General features: G+C 39.5%; 1 protein-coding gene across 2 annotated transcripts in view; it reads left to right on the top strand.

Annotated features, from left to right (window-relative positions):
- Positions 1–15,764, top strand: part of xpr1a (xenotropic and polytropic retrovirus receptor 1a) — a gene marked incomplete at its 3' end in the record, with an annotated part of 62,828 nt that overhangs the window by 38,752 nt on the left and 8,312 nt on the right. For both annotated transcript variants that reach the window (XM_038715898.1, XM_038715899.1), the window contains 1 exon segment: positions 12,882–12,983. In XM_038715898.1, the coding sequence (XP_038571826.1) occupies positions 12,882–12,983 (102 nt within the window).

Raw genomic sequence — 15,764 nt, 5'->3', positions numbered from 1 at the left:
GTGCTGCACAAAGAGCAGCTCTGTATTTTCTGACTTTACTCATTAAATGCTGGGCTTTGAGCTGGAAGTAAACATAAAGCCGGTCTACATTAAATACAGTCTCCTCCTCCTCTGCCTTTTAGAAACACGCATTCAGCTTAATTTGTGTTCTGGGAAACTAGGCCTGCTATATTGTTTTATTTGCCCATCTATCCTGGGCTGGTGTTTTTTCACTCTCAATTCAAGTCAGTTGGCATGTATGGCTTTTTTCCTCTGCTCAGTGAGATGTGCAGCCCAGTCTAATCAGAGATCAGAGTATTGATTTCCAGGCACAAACAAAAAGGGCTGTTGCTTGCCATGCAATACAAAGGTACTGAGTAGGCTTAATCAACACCTATTGATTATTTTATGCTGACCACTTCCTTCTGTTCCTCCAGTTTTCTGTTCAGCATGCGTGCTGTGTGTGTGTTTTGTTCTGTCGCAGTGGAGATAAAATGCTGTCATGGGACATTTGTCTCAACACGGAAATAAATTGGGAATAAATGAGTAACAGTGAGGCTGCATTTTATCAAATAATCAACACACACGCTCTCAATCATGTTGCTATCATAGAGCCATATCCAGACATGAGTGCATGCACACACACACAAACGTAAAAGAGCACCTGCTCATTCGCATGCATGCACACAGTCACACAGTGATGTGAAAGCAATTGGCTGCAGCAGAGAGGCCAACTCCCGGAGTTGGTTGCTAATGGCTACAGGATCCAGGGGAGTGGAGAGAGATGTCGATAATGACAATGTCACTCCCAGCCAACCAGCTCTCAAAAATGGGGCAGGACACACACACTCAAACACATGCAAGTCTTTGGTGCATTTATACTACACACGAGCACACACACACACACACCTAGACGCTGAAGTGGAAGAGCAATTTTCTTCCTACTGGGTGGTTTTGGGTTATTATAGCTGTCAAAAAGCGACTGTGCTTGATGGGGTCATTTTGGCTCCAGGTCCCATGTTTAAATAAAGGATTTACTTTTCTATTTTACACTGCAGGTACTTTTATAAACATATGATAATCCATGTATGGTTCTGGTTCATCTCTTTTTCCGTTTTGGTTTTAAAACGGGAAAAACAAAAAACGACTTGGTTTTTTGTTTTTCCCGATTCGGTTTGGAAAAGAAATAATGAAAGAACGAATCATACATGGATTTAGGATTCCCCTAAATATTCATTTTAATTTCAAGGTCAAATAGCAATTACCTTTCTTGTTTTCTGTCACTGCTTATGTCTTTAGCCTTTTATTCATATTGACACAATCTTCTATCGGTTTTATTGTATTAGTGGGAGAGTCTGCGCTTTTCATTTAGTCTGCCCCGGTCCTCCAGTGCATTATGGGTGATTTAGTTTCTGGAGTTAATTTCCTTGTTCCATCCATCAGCACTATCAAGTGTTTCCAAGGTGCACAACAAATCATGCAGCAGCAAGCATCAGTCCGTTTCAAACAATCAAATCACAATTTTAATTTTAGTGTACTAGTTTATTTATAGAATTTTATCATTCAGATTGACCAGAGAACTCCTCTGTCTTACGACATGCAGTGTGTTTCCAATGTAAGAGCAGGCCAAGATTACAATAGGAGATAATGTAGATGATGTAAGGTCATGCAAAACCTACAGGACAGCTACTCTGCTCTGCTGTTCAGAATGGGTGTTTCTTCACATGGGTTGCTTTAATATTTAAAGCCAATTGTCACCAAGTCATCTGCGCATAAATAATAATAATAAAAATAATTTATTATTACATACTTATATTACAAGTTCATATCTACTGTAGAACGACAACGTAGCCCCATCGTCTTTGTCGGGTGGTGAAAAGTACAGCAGAACATATTCACTGAAAAACCGATAATCCACAATATTCTTTGTTAGGACACAATTATATTTTTACAGCCCCTCCTTCTGACAGTACATTATGGCTACATGTAGCACAATGCAGCTGCAAACAGGACCCTGATGACTTTCTCTGTGGCCTCACAGTACAGACGCAGCCCTGATGTATTTCTGTATGAATGAGTCTAGGATGCCGCCCTTATTTTTTCCACTTGGTTGCTTATGGATCAACTGAACATGCTCAGTGAAGAGGAAAGATGGGTAGGGATAGAGGTGAGAGAGGAAAGATACATACATTCTGCCTCAGCTTCGGAAGGGAGGTATGATGAAGAGACAATCAAAGTGGTAAAAAAGCAAAGAGTCGCCTCTCTCCAGCAGTGCGGTAAAATGAGACATCAGCACAGTCAAGCATTTCTGATGCTCTCTTTTCTCTACAGACTAGATGATGATTAATATCAATCATGTTTGTCTAACGCTGAGAGCCGAACATAAACGTTGTTATCTTAATGAGCCATGACCATGTAGACCAGCCCTAACTAATGGGGTTAAGCTGTTAGGTGGCGATCCTGAGAATAGATTGGAGACTTTGTACTGTATCTGTTCACAGGACTCACACTGTACAATCTTTTTAGTTTTCTCTGCTTTGATCCTCCATAGTAGATACTGTGGGGGGGGGGGGAGCTGTGGAGCAAGACACAATTAAGAAATTGATTGCTATACAGTATGGGGAAAGCTGTATTTTAATTTATTTTCTTATCTTTTGTGCCTCAACCTTTATTTGTAACGTACCCTAAACTACTTTCATCCGTTTTTTAATGTTTAATAAGTTGTAGATGACTTGCCCCCTCTCCTTACTCGAGAATAAGTTAAACAACCATTTGAATATAGTAGTTTACAGTACAAAGCCATACAAAATAGTAGATAATACATGCATATGGAAACAGTCCAGTCACACACACTTACACAAACAGACAAATGCTCCTCAGACACTGGGCATGTGCTGTGAATTCACACTATGCTGGTGAGACCTGGTGCCCTCCTCTCCTCATTCCACCACCAGCCTCCCTCCTGTCTTCCTTGTTCTCTCTACTCCCCTTTCTCTAGTACTACTCATCTCCTTCCTACACTCTCCTTCCTCTTCCCCTAATTTTTTAATTAGGTTCTTCCAGCTCAGTGAATCGGTGAATAATTTTCCAAAAGCAGCCTGGTATGTTGCCTCCCCGAGCCCTGTGCTGCCATGTTGTTATGCCATTATTGTCATAGCAGGCTCATACATATCCAACGTGTGTGCTTTATGAAGTTAAAGTTCTTGCAGTGCCATCCAGTTGTCTGTAGGAATAAATCTAACCTATAACATTATGCCAAGACCCTAAAAAGAACCTTCAATGCACTCGGTTCATTAGGCTTTCCAAGAGTTTAAAAAAGTTTCTGATGTCAGAGCTGAGGCTGAGCCAACCGCGCTTGATTTATGCTCCCTGTGCAGACAGATATGCAGATATCCAATTTCATTCATTTCTAAACCTTATTGACAGGCATCCTAACATGCAGACATCAGGTGTTTCAGAGGAAATGTCTATTGAAGTGGCCACATCTTCTAATCCATGAACACATGGATGTACTTCATGTGTATTGCACTTGAGGCTTCAGGGTAACCATTGTAGGATACTGGTTCCCTAATGCCAGATAAGGAAAATCCAAGTAAAAACACACACACAAATGTACAAATGTTCAGGTTTTATGTTGTGGTACTACTGCTTTTCTCTCTATATGACATTTATATTAGTGTTTCAAAGTGTTTGAGTGAATTTCAGGGTGTAGATCTGTGTTGTGGTATTACAATGATTCAGCATGTTAGTGTCCAGCATTAGTTTTGCTGTGGCTGGATGTCCTATATAAGTTACCAGTTAATTCAGGTCATTTGTGGTATTATACCTATATTTGGTATATTTGGACAACAAAGACAGTTTACAGTCTTGCAGATTGTTGATAAAACAAATTTTTAAATCAGAAATAAAAAATAATTGGCTCATGTTAATATAAGGTGATGTATTGAATGACAGGGGAGATAATAGTACCTACCATACAATGTTTTGAATTAAAGGATATTGCACATTAGCCTACATATTTTTTGTTAAAATGTATAATTCTCTCCTGGAGACTCACTGTGGAGTCATCTTATAATCACCGGGCAGGCTCCACAGTGGCTGTTCTGTTCGAAAGAACCTCCATGAAATCAGACCTGATCTCCTAAGATTAGATTTGCTTCAATTAATGTTTTATAAGGGATCTGTACAGTGCGTGAGTTTGCATACTAAAACGTTGATACTTATCCATATCCTTTATTGGACTGCTGCCTTAGGAATAAAATCTGCATTATCCAAGCCACGGCAGACCGAGAAATGTGATATTGGCAATAAATATCACATTTAAAAAGCTAGCATTGAAATGGCTTTGAATGAGATCTATAACACATGTTAATCAAAACAAAGTTTCTTCAGACTAGACAGTGCAGCTCAGGCCACAGGCTTATTACAGTGTGCTTCATTTTAGTTTATAATATCCCCATTGAGGACTTCACTGACAGACAACTATAAAATATTCTGGACCTCAAAGGGCTTAAGATGTCTGACAAAGTTTGAGAGACGTGATTGAAGCCGAAAAGTCCAGGCGAACATTTCACCCGATGAGATGAATCAGACAGTTTTTTATTTCCACTGTTGTCAGTATGCCTTTTCCTTTGGCCTCTATCTACCTATAGCGAGATGCGGGGAGTCAGTGAGACACTCTCAGAAACTATCCTGATCTTCAAGGCCCTGCTTGGTGCTGTGAGCAGGGAGAGATATGTGGGCCAAAGTTTCCCTCACTCTGACTGTCAGAGATAACGCTTCACAGCAGCAGCTTAGTAAAATAAGAAGAGGCTGGAAAGAAGTACTGCCCTCTGAAGAATAAAGAGCAGAGGTAATTAACTTTTCCATCAGCCGCCTGGTCAATAATACTGCTTTCTGTGGGCTTCCTGTTTGTCTGATTGGAAGAATCTGTGGCCTACTTCTCCTCCAATTCCACTTTATCCCACTTCTTCCCTTGTCTCCATTATTCCCATTTAACCTCCTCTGTGCTTTTGACCAAGCCCATTTAGCCCTCCACTGAACTCCAAATCGAGTCACCACGATGCGTTTTGTTTCTGTGGTGTGCTGCCTCAAGTGTGTGTGTCTCTGTTCTGCAGTCAACTGGGGTGTGTACATGTGGCCTTATAAGGGATACGGGAACTCAATACAAACATGTTGGCATGTAACTGACAGGGAGGATTTTACACATAAAACATTCATTTCAGTTGGAATACACACAAACGCACACTCTTTGTCTTGTTTTTCCTGTTTAACAGGAAATACTATTGACAAAGCATTAAGTCTGTGTAACAACAAACTTGACCCACTTTATGTGGTTCTCAGAAACTTTGCCTATTAGTGTACATCCATCAGCCCTCTGTCTTAGCATTTATATCTTGTTCAAGGACTGACTGAAGTAATTGTAGCACAATTAAAGTTAAATATGTATATGTGTGTGTGTGTGTGTGTGTGTGTGTGTGTGTGTGTGTGTGTGTAAGTTTAATGTATTTTTCTGTGTTTTGTTTGTTTTCATTCAGAAAATCATATACACTACATTGCAGTAGATCAGTCTTTCATATGCAGTAGTAATTACAATAGTCCCATGTAACAAAGTAGTATTTGGACTGTATTCTCCACACACTAATGCACTTAAGTTAAATATGTTTAACTATTAAACCCACTCACTGCTTTTGTAGAAGTCATGCCACATCTATTTTTTTTCTATTCCTAGCTTTTGGCTTTATCTCTCCCTAAATTGCTTCTCTCCCATATTTCTCCCCCTCTCTGTCTCCCTCGGTATGACTCCCCCATACCATTCTCCAGTGCTTTTCGGTGTTGTGTGTTTTCCGTCTAGTCCCCAGGATCATTTCACACCCCATCTGGCCTCTTGCTTTTACTCTTTCTCTCTCATGAAGCATTGACTTGGCTGCTGGTAATATACCCATCACATGTGCCTCACATGCTCTCTCTCTCTCTCTCTCTCTCAATCTATCTGTCTTTCTTCCACTCACACACACACACACACAAAAGACAGAGATGTTAACACCTCTCAGAATGTGATGAATATGTGATTCTCTCCATCATATCATTTTCACTACACTACTCCGGTGTAGTGTATTTTTTGGAGCTGCTTAGCTTGCACTCTGGCAATATAAATAGTACACAATGGATTGGGAGCCTCAGTAGTTCCTCCTCCAGCCTCTGGTCCTCCCTGGCTGGCAGTCTAGCCCAGTGAGTGTGCATTCTTAATGCTCCCTTGGCCTCGATGAGAGAGATGATTGGTAGAATTAATTGTGGCTGGAGGGCCGAATGGGAATAAGTGGAAGAAAAAAAGGCGAGATGGAGGAGGTGGGGGTATCTGGCTTAGTGTTGTGTTTCCTTCCTTTAAGCCTGGCACTAGAGGATGTTTAAGTTGTTTTTATGCACTCAATCTTTTTGTGTCTTTAGATTAATAGTAGTCCAGAGTTACATCAATCCTATTCTCTTTCCTAGTTTTGTCTTTCTTTTCATTTGTGATTTACACCTGTGTGCTTGGAGGGAAGAGATAAGCGAGGCAAAACGACAATCATAATGTAACGGCCTCCTCAGCTCCCCCGACAGTAATGCCATCAGAACATAGTCTATATTCTGCAGTGAGGTGTCATTAAATGAGATAAAAGAGGCTGAAGAATAGGGACATACAGTTTTTGTGTGTCTCTGAGTGTGTGTTTGTTTTAGAAGATTGTGAATAGATAGATGCTGTGTCCTCTCCCTTCTCTCTAGGCTCCAGTGTAATATCTGATATCTGAGCTCCTGACACAGCAAAACCAGTGCCCTTCTTCTTCTCACTGCCTTTTCACCTTTCTTGTCTCCTAAATTAACGGCAATACATTTTCAGCACGAAACAGGTGATAGAGCAGAAGAATAATAGAATAAAAGTGGATTGTAACCACAAATCGAAACCCCACAGAATGTAAATCTTAATCAGCAAAATCTGACTTTACCTAAAAGTTAAAAAAACAAAAGCAGTTCTGGGTTGTGAAGCTTGTGAAGCAGAGTGACGTGTTAGTGTTTTCTCGCTCACCAAATAAAGGGTCTCCATGAAGGATTTATGTGCTGGTTTTATGGGGTCGCATCATAGAACGCCTGTATGGGAATATAAGAAGTTGGGGGTGGGGTGTGTGTGTGAAGGGTTTCGGGGGTTAGAGTAGTATGGTTCTGGGGAAGCTGTCTCATCATTTATTTATACAATCTACAGAAGAAGGGGTTAGTAGAGAGAGGGGGGCTGCCTTCTACAAGCCGCCCTGGGAATACTGTAGGTCAAGAGTTGTTTTTCTAGCTACCAGCACAATTCTTTGTCTGAGAAAGGGAAGGCAATGAATGAACGCACTAGTCTGCACTGGATCTACTCCTCTTATAGCTTGTTGTACCCAAGAAGCTTGATACCCTGGATGCACTGCTGTTGAGACACCTCCTTCTCCTGCTTGTTAAGACAGTCCAGTGATTTAGTTGTTGATGCTGATGATGCTGAAACAAAGAACAAATGCTTGGGTGGCTGAGCTGACTAATGGATAAGTTGAGAAAAAATGTATCATAAACGATTCATTATTGAGTGAAAATACCAAATATTTGGTGGTTTTAAAATTTTTTAATTTTATATTATTGTAAATTGAATACATACACATAGTGTTTATTTACTTAAGTTTTTGTTCAACGGTATATATCAAGACATCATTTTGTACATAACTAATTATTAACTAATGTATATAAATGTCTAAATTAAAGTGAAAATAACATTTAATCAGCTCATAATTGTGTAATATTTTTTTAGGTAAACAAACCTAAAGTATTGCGTTTATACGATTTATATGAAATAATGATATGAAATGGACAAATTAATGAATTCTCATATTTGTCTGTTAAAACTCTAACCAGCAAATATTTGGTATTTTTAATTGATCAAGGAATTGATTTCTCAACAAGTGTGGTGAGGAAACAAAATGTAGCCTCACTGCTGCTGGCACTTTATGGTTTATGGTTGTGATTTACAGTTGTTAAATGTTCCTAAATCTAATCAAACCACGTATTGATTTTTCTGTAGCTTTAGATAAATAAGATCCTAGATACACAGATAGATCTTTCAGCTGTTGTTAATTCTCTGTCCTATTTGGTCACTTATAAATTAACATCATAGTCACTGAATGTCCTCACATATACTGTAAACACAGGTCCATTTAGTTCTCTGAGGGCAAAGGGCAATAGTGTTTATTGTTGAGCCTCAGTGCTGAAGTACTGTCCAAACACACACACACACACACAAAGCAGGGACATATATCACTGCACAGCCCAACAGGGACCGAACCATTATTCGCTACTGAGGTGCTCCATCATCATCTCTTTGTCTTGGTCTCACACACTCACACACATATACACACACAAAGCGATCCCTCTGGAGACAAGAGTCCAAGACTTAGAGGCACTGACGGTTGCTCATCTGGGAAAAATTATTTATATATTGAAATGGGAATTTATCAGGTGTCCTGCATTGTATAACAAACACAATACAAATGTTTTAGGGTGGTTTATGGCATCTGTGTAGAAAGTCAAGAAAATAATGATTGTTGAATTAGATTTTTCACATTTTATATATTTGGTCTGAATACTAAAGCTTTTCTATCTTGTCACTCTGTTTAAGTTCTCATTTTCCCATGAAGTCCAAACTTTTATCTACCTTCAAATCCCTTTGGAGAACGCTGTGGGACTCGAGAAAGCCATGTCTGTTATCATCCACCCAGACCTGTGATAATGAGAACCCATACTGTGTTGCTGAAAGAGAAGCTTTCAGATTTACATAAACACTGACACTAGATATTAAATTAAACATACAGTGGATGTCTAAGTGGCTGCATGAATTCAGAATGTTTTTGTAATTAGGTTTCATTGCATTTACACTGTAGTACAGTTCACCTTAGGAGGCCGGTAAAAAGTTGAGACAATCTAATGATGAGCTGCTAATGATGCTTGTTTGTGCTAATGCTGGTTGAAGGTAAAGTGTGTGGCGGGTTGAGGGGAGATAGAGGACACAGTTGTTTCAGCAGCTGCAGAGTCATAGTCTGTTGGTGAAGCCTCAGTAAAACACAGCTGTACGGACCAACCTTTGTTCTTAAACCTCACATCAAATGTATGAACAAAAAGAGATGTGTGCATGTAGTGATACGTGGATATACACATGCACACCTCCACTGATGCGTTCAGGTCAGCAGGAAACAAAGAGACGGGGGTGCAAGGTAATTTCATAACCCCTGCTATACCTGCAAAGTGCCTTCACATCTACACTTTTATCCACCAACACACTCAATCTGTTAGTCATAGTCCAAGTGAGAAAAAAGGTATTTTCACAAAATATATTCTTCCAAAGCATCTCTCTGAATGTAATTTATTGCTTGACATGATTTTAGAAAACAGAAACGTTTCATCATAAAATGTAATTTTCTATGAAATTATTGTCACGAATAATGTTGACGTTTTCTTGTTTTTTTTTTTCTGAACTCCACATGGAGGCCTGGGATCAAATTCCACAAGACAATCCCAAAAGGATGTTAAATGTTTTCCCCCCAGATTAAGTGTCATCAGGAGGTTGAGATAGTTTCATCAGTTTACATGGTACATCACAGTTTAAATGGCTGCCCATAGAAGGAAAATCCCAAGAGATCTCCAAACAGGTGTTTTAGATCAGAAGCTTTGTGACAAGTGGTTTCTTTTTAAGAAAAAGGTTTTGAATTTGTTGAACTGTGGGGCAGGGCAAAAAAATGGTATACATTATTTTCATCGTAACAATATAACAAATGTTCTATAAATGTTTGATGTAATTCATTTGAATCATGAAGGAATTAGCACTTAATTTTTCTATTAAGATAATAATTTTGTTGAGGAAAAGGGGACTGAATAAATATTTTACTTAATTTTTCTCATGTATATTTATTGAAATAATAATTTATCATAGTTTTGAATGTTCTACCTCAGATTTGTTAAGTAAGCCACTGTTTGTTATGTTCTGACCGCAAAGAATAGTTTAAAACCATAGTTAACCATCTGGTTTCTTTCACTTTCACTGAGGAGCAAAAATCAGCCTTTAAACTTGAAAGAAATAATGATTTGAGATTTATTGTGATAATTAGCAAATCGATATTGAATGATGTGACATCTTTTACTATGATAATAATTTTGGCTGTATTGCTTAGCTCTACCTAAGTAAAAATAATTTCTTGGATATCAGATGTATTTTAAACCTCATGTGTGATGTATAGGAAACATACCATAGATTCACAGTTCACTTAAACCTCCTGTACTCTACGTCTCTATCCTTCAGTGCTCTTTCATACACAGTGTTCATTAGCTGTGTAACCTTTTACTTTGAATTACAGTACAGCTCCGTTTGCTGCTTGCCTGCAGGTTAGTCCATTAGTCATTCTGTCATGGCACACTGACTGTTCAAGTTCTCTGTCGTTCAGCTAACCTGCTAGCCAGCTGATCAGTCAGCAATTCAAGCATGCTTCCCTCCATCCATCCAGTCAGTCAGTCATCCATTTATCTGCAGCAGCCAGCCTGTCAGCCTGATGGCTGTAGGCCTGAAAGAGTTGTGACTGGAGCTGAACTGTGCAATTGTGTAGAAGTGTGAGGCAGATTGGAGACCATCTGCTTCCTTAACTGTCTCTCTCTCCTTCTTTATTGTCGGTCTACATTTCTTTCTCTTCCACCTTCAGCAACTTCATCTTCTCTTCCTCCTTTCATCACCCTCCTTAATTCTTATCCCCTTCTTCTCTTGCCCTCTTTATTAAGTGGGTTTTTCAGGAGCTCTGACATGCTAGTGACTTATTCAACCAGTTACAGTATCTCTGTAGTATACATCTTTCTGACATTTCCCTCCCTCTTTTACTTAAACCCTGGTCTGTCCTTACCACTGAATCTGTACCATCATCAAGGTACTACCTGTTTCCTTGTTCTCTGTCTCTCAACTCTGTAAAAGTGGAAGTTTGTTCTTGCTTAGAATCTTCTACTATAATGCAGCCCCATTTTTTCAATTGTTGCTATTACCATAATGATGTTATTTTGGATGTTTAACGAGCACTACTGGCGGCCCCGGTTGCCCCGGCCTTTCTGTGTGGAGTTTGCTTGTTCTCCCCGTGTCTCCGTGGGTTCTCTCCGGGTACTCCGGCTTCCTCCCACCATCCAAAGACATGCAGTCTAAGTTAATTGGTGACCCTAAATTGTCCTTAGGTGTGAGTGTGAGCGTGAGTGGTTGTTCGTCTATGTGTGGCCCTGCGATGGACTGGCGACCTGTCCAGAGTGTACCCCGCCTTGCGCCCGATGTCAGATTGGCTCCAGCCCCCCCGCGACCCTGTATGCAGGATAAGCGGTTGACGATGGATGGATGGATGACGAGCACTACTTTGATACACTCAGGATTTGGCTAACATAGAGTGAAGGGTATTTCTGCTGTAGGAAGTTTTTCTCCTTAGGATTTGTCCTTCTACAGTATACTTTACGCCATACAGTGTTTTCATCTGCAGAACATGGTTTAATTAACTTATAATTGATTATCTTCACAGGTGTAGAGGCATTTCTCATTTATTTTTCTTGTAAAGCGGTTGGACTTTGCATTTATTCACCTTTTCCTCACAGGCCTGCTGCACATGTAGGTATGTGTGAGTGCTTTTATGTGAATAGAGCAGTGATATTGACAGGCGGCAGCCTGGGGCATCTCTTTCTTATTACTGTGTTTAACAAAAAGCCTCTCCATCCACCAGTTACAGGCTCACTTTATATAATAGCAAATGTTTACAATGTGGTATTGTTGTTGGATGTGTGCTGTATGTGGGCTTGGCAGGTAACTGGCCAATGGCCACATTTTAAACTCTGTCAGGTGTCAGGTAGCCTGCTGTGAATGAGGCAGAGGATTATTTGAGACAGAGCATCGATGCTGATTGAATTGGCTGGTCTTGAAAAAGACATGCAGGGTTTTGTCAGACAGAAGAGAGACTAAAGGAAGCTGTTGATGTAATTGTAACACCGAATGGCTGTCTGTTTGGCTCGGTACAGACGAACCTACAAGAATGCACCTATACAGGAATAAGTTTTTGGGATATTGGCTGAGTTGGACCAGTAGGTCATGAAAACATAAGAGACCCTTTGTTCAATCCAGCAATTGCTTACACTGTGTTAACTGATAGCAGGCAACATCATTCAAAGTTATGAGATTTGTAAAATGTTTGTTTATGGATTTAAATATTGTGACAAACTACTCCTTCACTCACACACACAATACTCACACCAACTTAAGATCATTCAACAGTTATTTCAGCTATTTAACAGTAAAGCAAAGCTTTCACACAATATTGAAAGTTAGACTTTATTTCACACTAAGCTATAATAAATCTACTCTGCATGATTCTTTGAGTAAAGCAAAATTTTGAGAAGACGCACGCACACCCAAAACTGTAAAACCAACAGGGGAACACCTATTATAACTTACCATGATGTATAATAACATGTAAGCATGGAGAGATCTACTTGGTACATGTGGGTGAGTTTGGTGTCTATAACCTTATTACTCTGTTTTGGTCCTCCAGTATGAGTACCGCTGTATTTTCACTGTTCTTGTTACCATCCTTTAGAGAAAGTTTTGACATGGCTTCACCTTTCAGTGTGTCTCACCACAATAAAAACTGTGCTTTGTCATTGCTTATCAGCTATGAGGCGTGAGTGTGTGTAACTGTATATATGAGAATTGCCAAAAAGAAAGAAGCAACATAATCACCTTTCTTGTGTCAAGATTATAAAAGAGCAACAGTGCTTTATATATTACATACTTCAATTCTTTTCATACTTTAATTCTTTTGTCTTTCTTCTTGTTCTTTCTATAGTCACAGATGAAGACACAGTGAAGAGATACTACGCTAAGTTCGAGGAAAGGTTTTTCCAGACCTGCGAGAAGGAGCTCCTGAAAATCAACACATTCTATTCAGGTATTTATTTATTTCAGTTGAGGTAACGACTGATGCTGAGTCTATACAGTCAAAGTCAAATGAGGAAAGCAGTTTCAGATCAAATAACTGAAACAGTTGTAATGTGATTATTGGGCTAACAGTCAGAGGAATGATTGAATTGACTGTGTTAATGAACCATCTGTACCAACATGAAGCAAGATCACCATCATTTAATAAAAAAGGATTTTTAATGATGATTGAGTCTGCTCTGCGATAATGCTTCCTTCCTTCCTAAACTCTTGACCTGATGTGTTTTTTAATAATTATCTAGTACAAACCAAGATATAAAGTTATAGGTATCATCACCTATCATCATTTGAGATATTAGAGTTGTAACACAGTTTATTTACTCTGTAGTAATCTGCCTATTTCAGTGCCAAATGACACTGCATCTGATCTTGGTCATTTGATTGAAGCAGCCAGTGGCTGTCAGGTTTAGGGGAGCAGGCCTGCCTGTGTGTATTTCAGGGAGCAAGGGGAAGTATGTGTGTGCTGTGTAACATGAGATGTAAGCCATAATATATTCTGGTATTCTGGTACCAGAAGGTTGCCTTCTGGTTTTCAGCTTCAGCTCAAGGGGAAGTGGGAGGTATCTAAAGCCGGACAGTACTTCCTCTAGAGGCTGTTTGTGAAACTACAGGTCAGATGAGGGCCAAGGTTGTCTGCCAAGATTGTTCCAGCTCATAATGATGGGAAATAACTGGCAGATGAAAAAGAAAAAAGAAATCATCTGCAGATCTTGTTAGCAGGAGGTTGCTGTACTGAAGAAACTTTATTTTGTCTCTAACCTCAGTGGACGTCTCGATTACTGACATGCCATGTCTTGTTAACTTGTCTTTTGTTATCCTGATCCAGTAACTGCTGCAGATAATAACATAGTTCCTTTGCTTTGGACAGAATAGTATGTAAGTAACACTTTAAGTCCCCCTATTAAGCACTTATAAACAATATGTAAAATTTATTAAATAGGTTATAACACTATAATGTAGTTTTCAACAGACATAAGGACATTTTGAAGTGTTTATTAATGTGTAGTGTTTGTCAGGAAGCCTCTTTCTCCATAATAATGTAACTAATTAATGCGTTATCTGTTTATACATCAGCCTCACCTTATGGGTTTTTATGAGTTATAGTTGTCGACAAGTAGAGTAATACACACTAATATCTGCTTATATCTACAGTATATTAATAGTCAAATAGCACTTTTTTGAAAATGGAACATCAAAATGGTCCTCAGAGTTGTGAGGCTTTTGATTTTTGTTATTGTCTGTCTATATAAATAAAACAGGATAAGAAAACAAACTCTTAGTTGCCATTTCTGATCTTGTCAGTGCTACATGTGACATGTGTCTGTTTGCAGCAGAGTCACATCACATTAGTATTACAGTCAGTGAGTCACCGTCTCCTCAGCAGACCTGAGCTGTGAGGTTGGTTAAATGTTGTGTATGAAAATATCAGCATTTCCTTCCTGCTCTCAGGCATCTTGTTTATCCTCCACACACAGGACGATGAAGCAAGAAATTGCAGAGTTGTGTCCGACAGGCAGCTTTATCTGATACCAGTTACTGTGTGTGTAGGTGTGTGTGTGTGTGTGTGTGTGTAGTGTGTAGCAGTTTGAAAAAGCTGGTTATGTTGTGCAAGAGAGAGAGCAGTGGATAGATGGAGATAAATTGTGTGCTGACTTTACATAAGACACTAGCCTCCACATACCTCTTTCTCTCTGTATCTCCCTCTGAAAGGGGTCCTTGACCTCTGATGCTTTGCGCTGAAAACACTTTCATCTTGATGGGTTAAACACACACCAAAAAGACATTTTTGCAGACTGTTATTTTAATAGAATATCCTTTCACCCTTTTTGCTCCTGAAAGTTGAGGAAGAACGATGGGTTATTCTTCTCCACTAAAGCCATACCAGTGGGAATGTAAACTGTCTGTTTCAGGTTCATTAGCCCCTCACAGATGAACTATCTAGCCAGTGGTACTGCAATCCCATACCTGAGATTTAATGTAAACCTACCTGCGTTAGGCAGTCAGGGTCTTGACTTTCTCACGCCTCCTGCTGTTGTCATGTGTTCACCCAGGCAGTTTGTGACGGGCTGTACAAGTCGAGTAGAAGGATTACTGTGCGTTTGGACATCAAAGAAAAGCTGTGGCATTCCTGTCCAGTTTAGGACAGAGGAGCAGCTATTGGAGAACTCCCGTCTAGACTAAAATGGCAAAAACGAAGACTTAAAACTCCGGAGAACCTTTTAGTGCGGACGAGCAAAAACGGAAGTCTTTACGGCTAAAATCCACTGACAATAGATGACGCAGCCACTCACGTTTGGCTCTCTGATTGGGTCTTATAAGTCATGCAAAGCAGAAACACAATGCTACTGAGTTTTTGACTTGGTATTTTTATTAAAATATTTTGTAATGTGCAAATAACACTTGTACTGTGTATATTGCTATATTTACTTAACGACGATTCCAGTCTGTTTTCTGTGGCCACAGTCGCTTTAAACTCCTGTGTTACATTCAGTAACAGTCCCAGCTCATTATTGGTCCATGCAAAAAAAAATCTGGTGTGGTTCTTCGTCTGTAGTAGGCTACTTTCGCCAAATCTTATGTAACTATGGAATAGACAATGTGTTTCATGTTTACACCGGCACGCGCATCCCCAGTGTACGTGAACGGCCACTAGATGTGCGTTTTCAGTTGTTTTAATGTAGACGGAGATCAACTCTGATATGCAGCTAAAACTCTGGTGTGGACGGAGATC

This window comes from Micropterus salmoides, unplaced genomic scaffold (assembly GCF_014851395.1).
Source record: "Micropterus salmoides isolate LMB-PRFRI ecotype aquatic unplaced genomic scaffold, ASM1485139v1 Ms_hic_scaffold_13, whole genome shotgun sequence".
Taxonomy (NCBI): domain Eukaryota; kingdom Metazoa; phylum Chordata; class Actinopteri; order Centrarchiformes; family Centrarchidae; genus Micropterus; species Micropterus salmoides.
The sequence above is the reverse complement of the archived record's forward strand: the minus strand, read 5'-3'. Positions and strand labels throughout refer to the sequence as shown.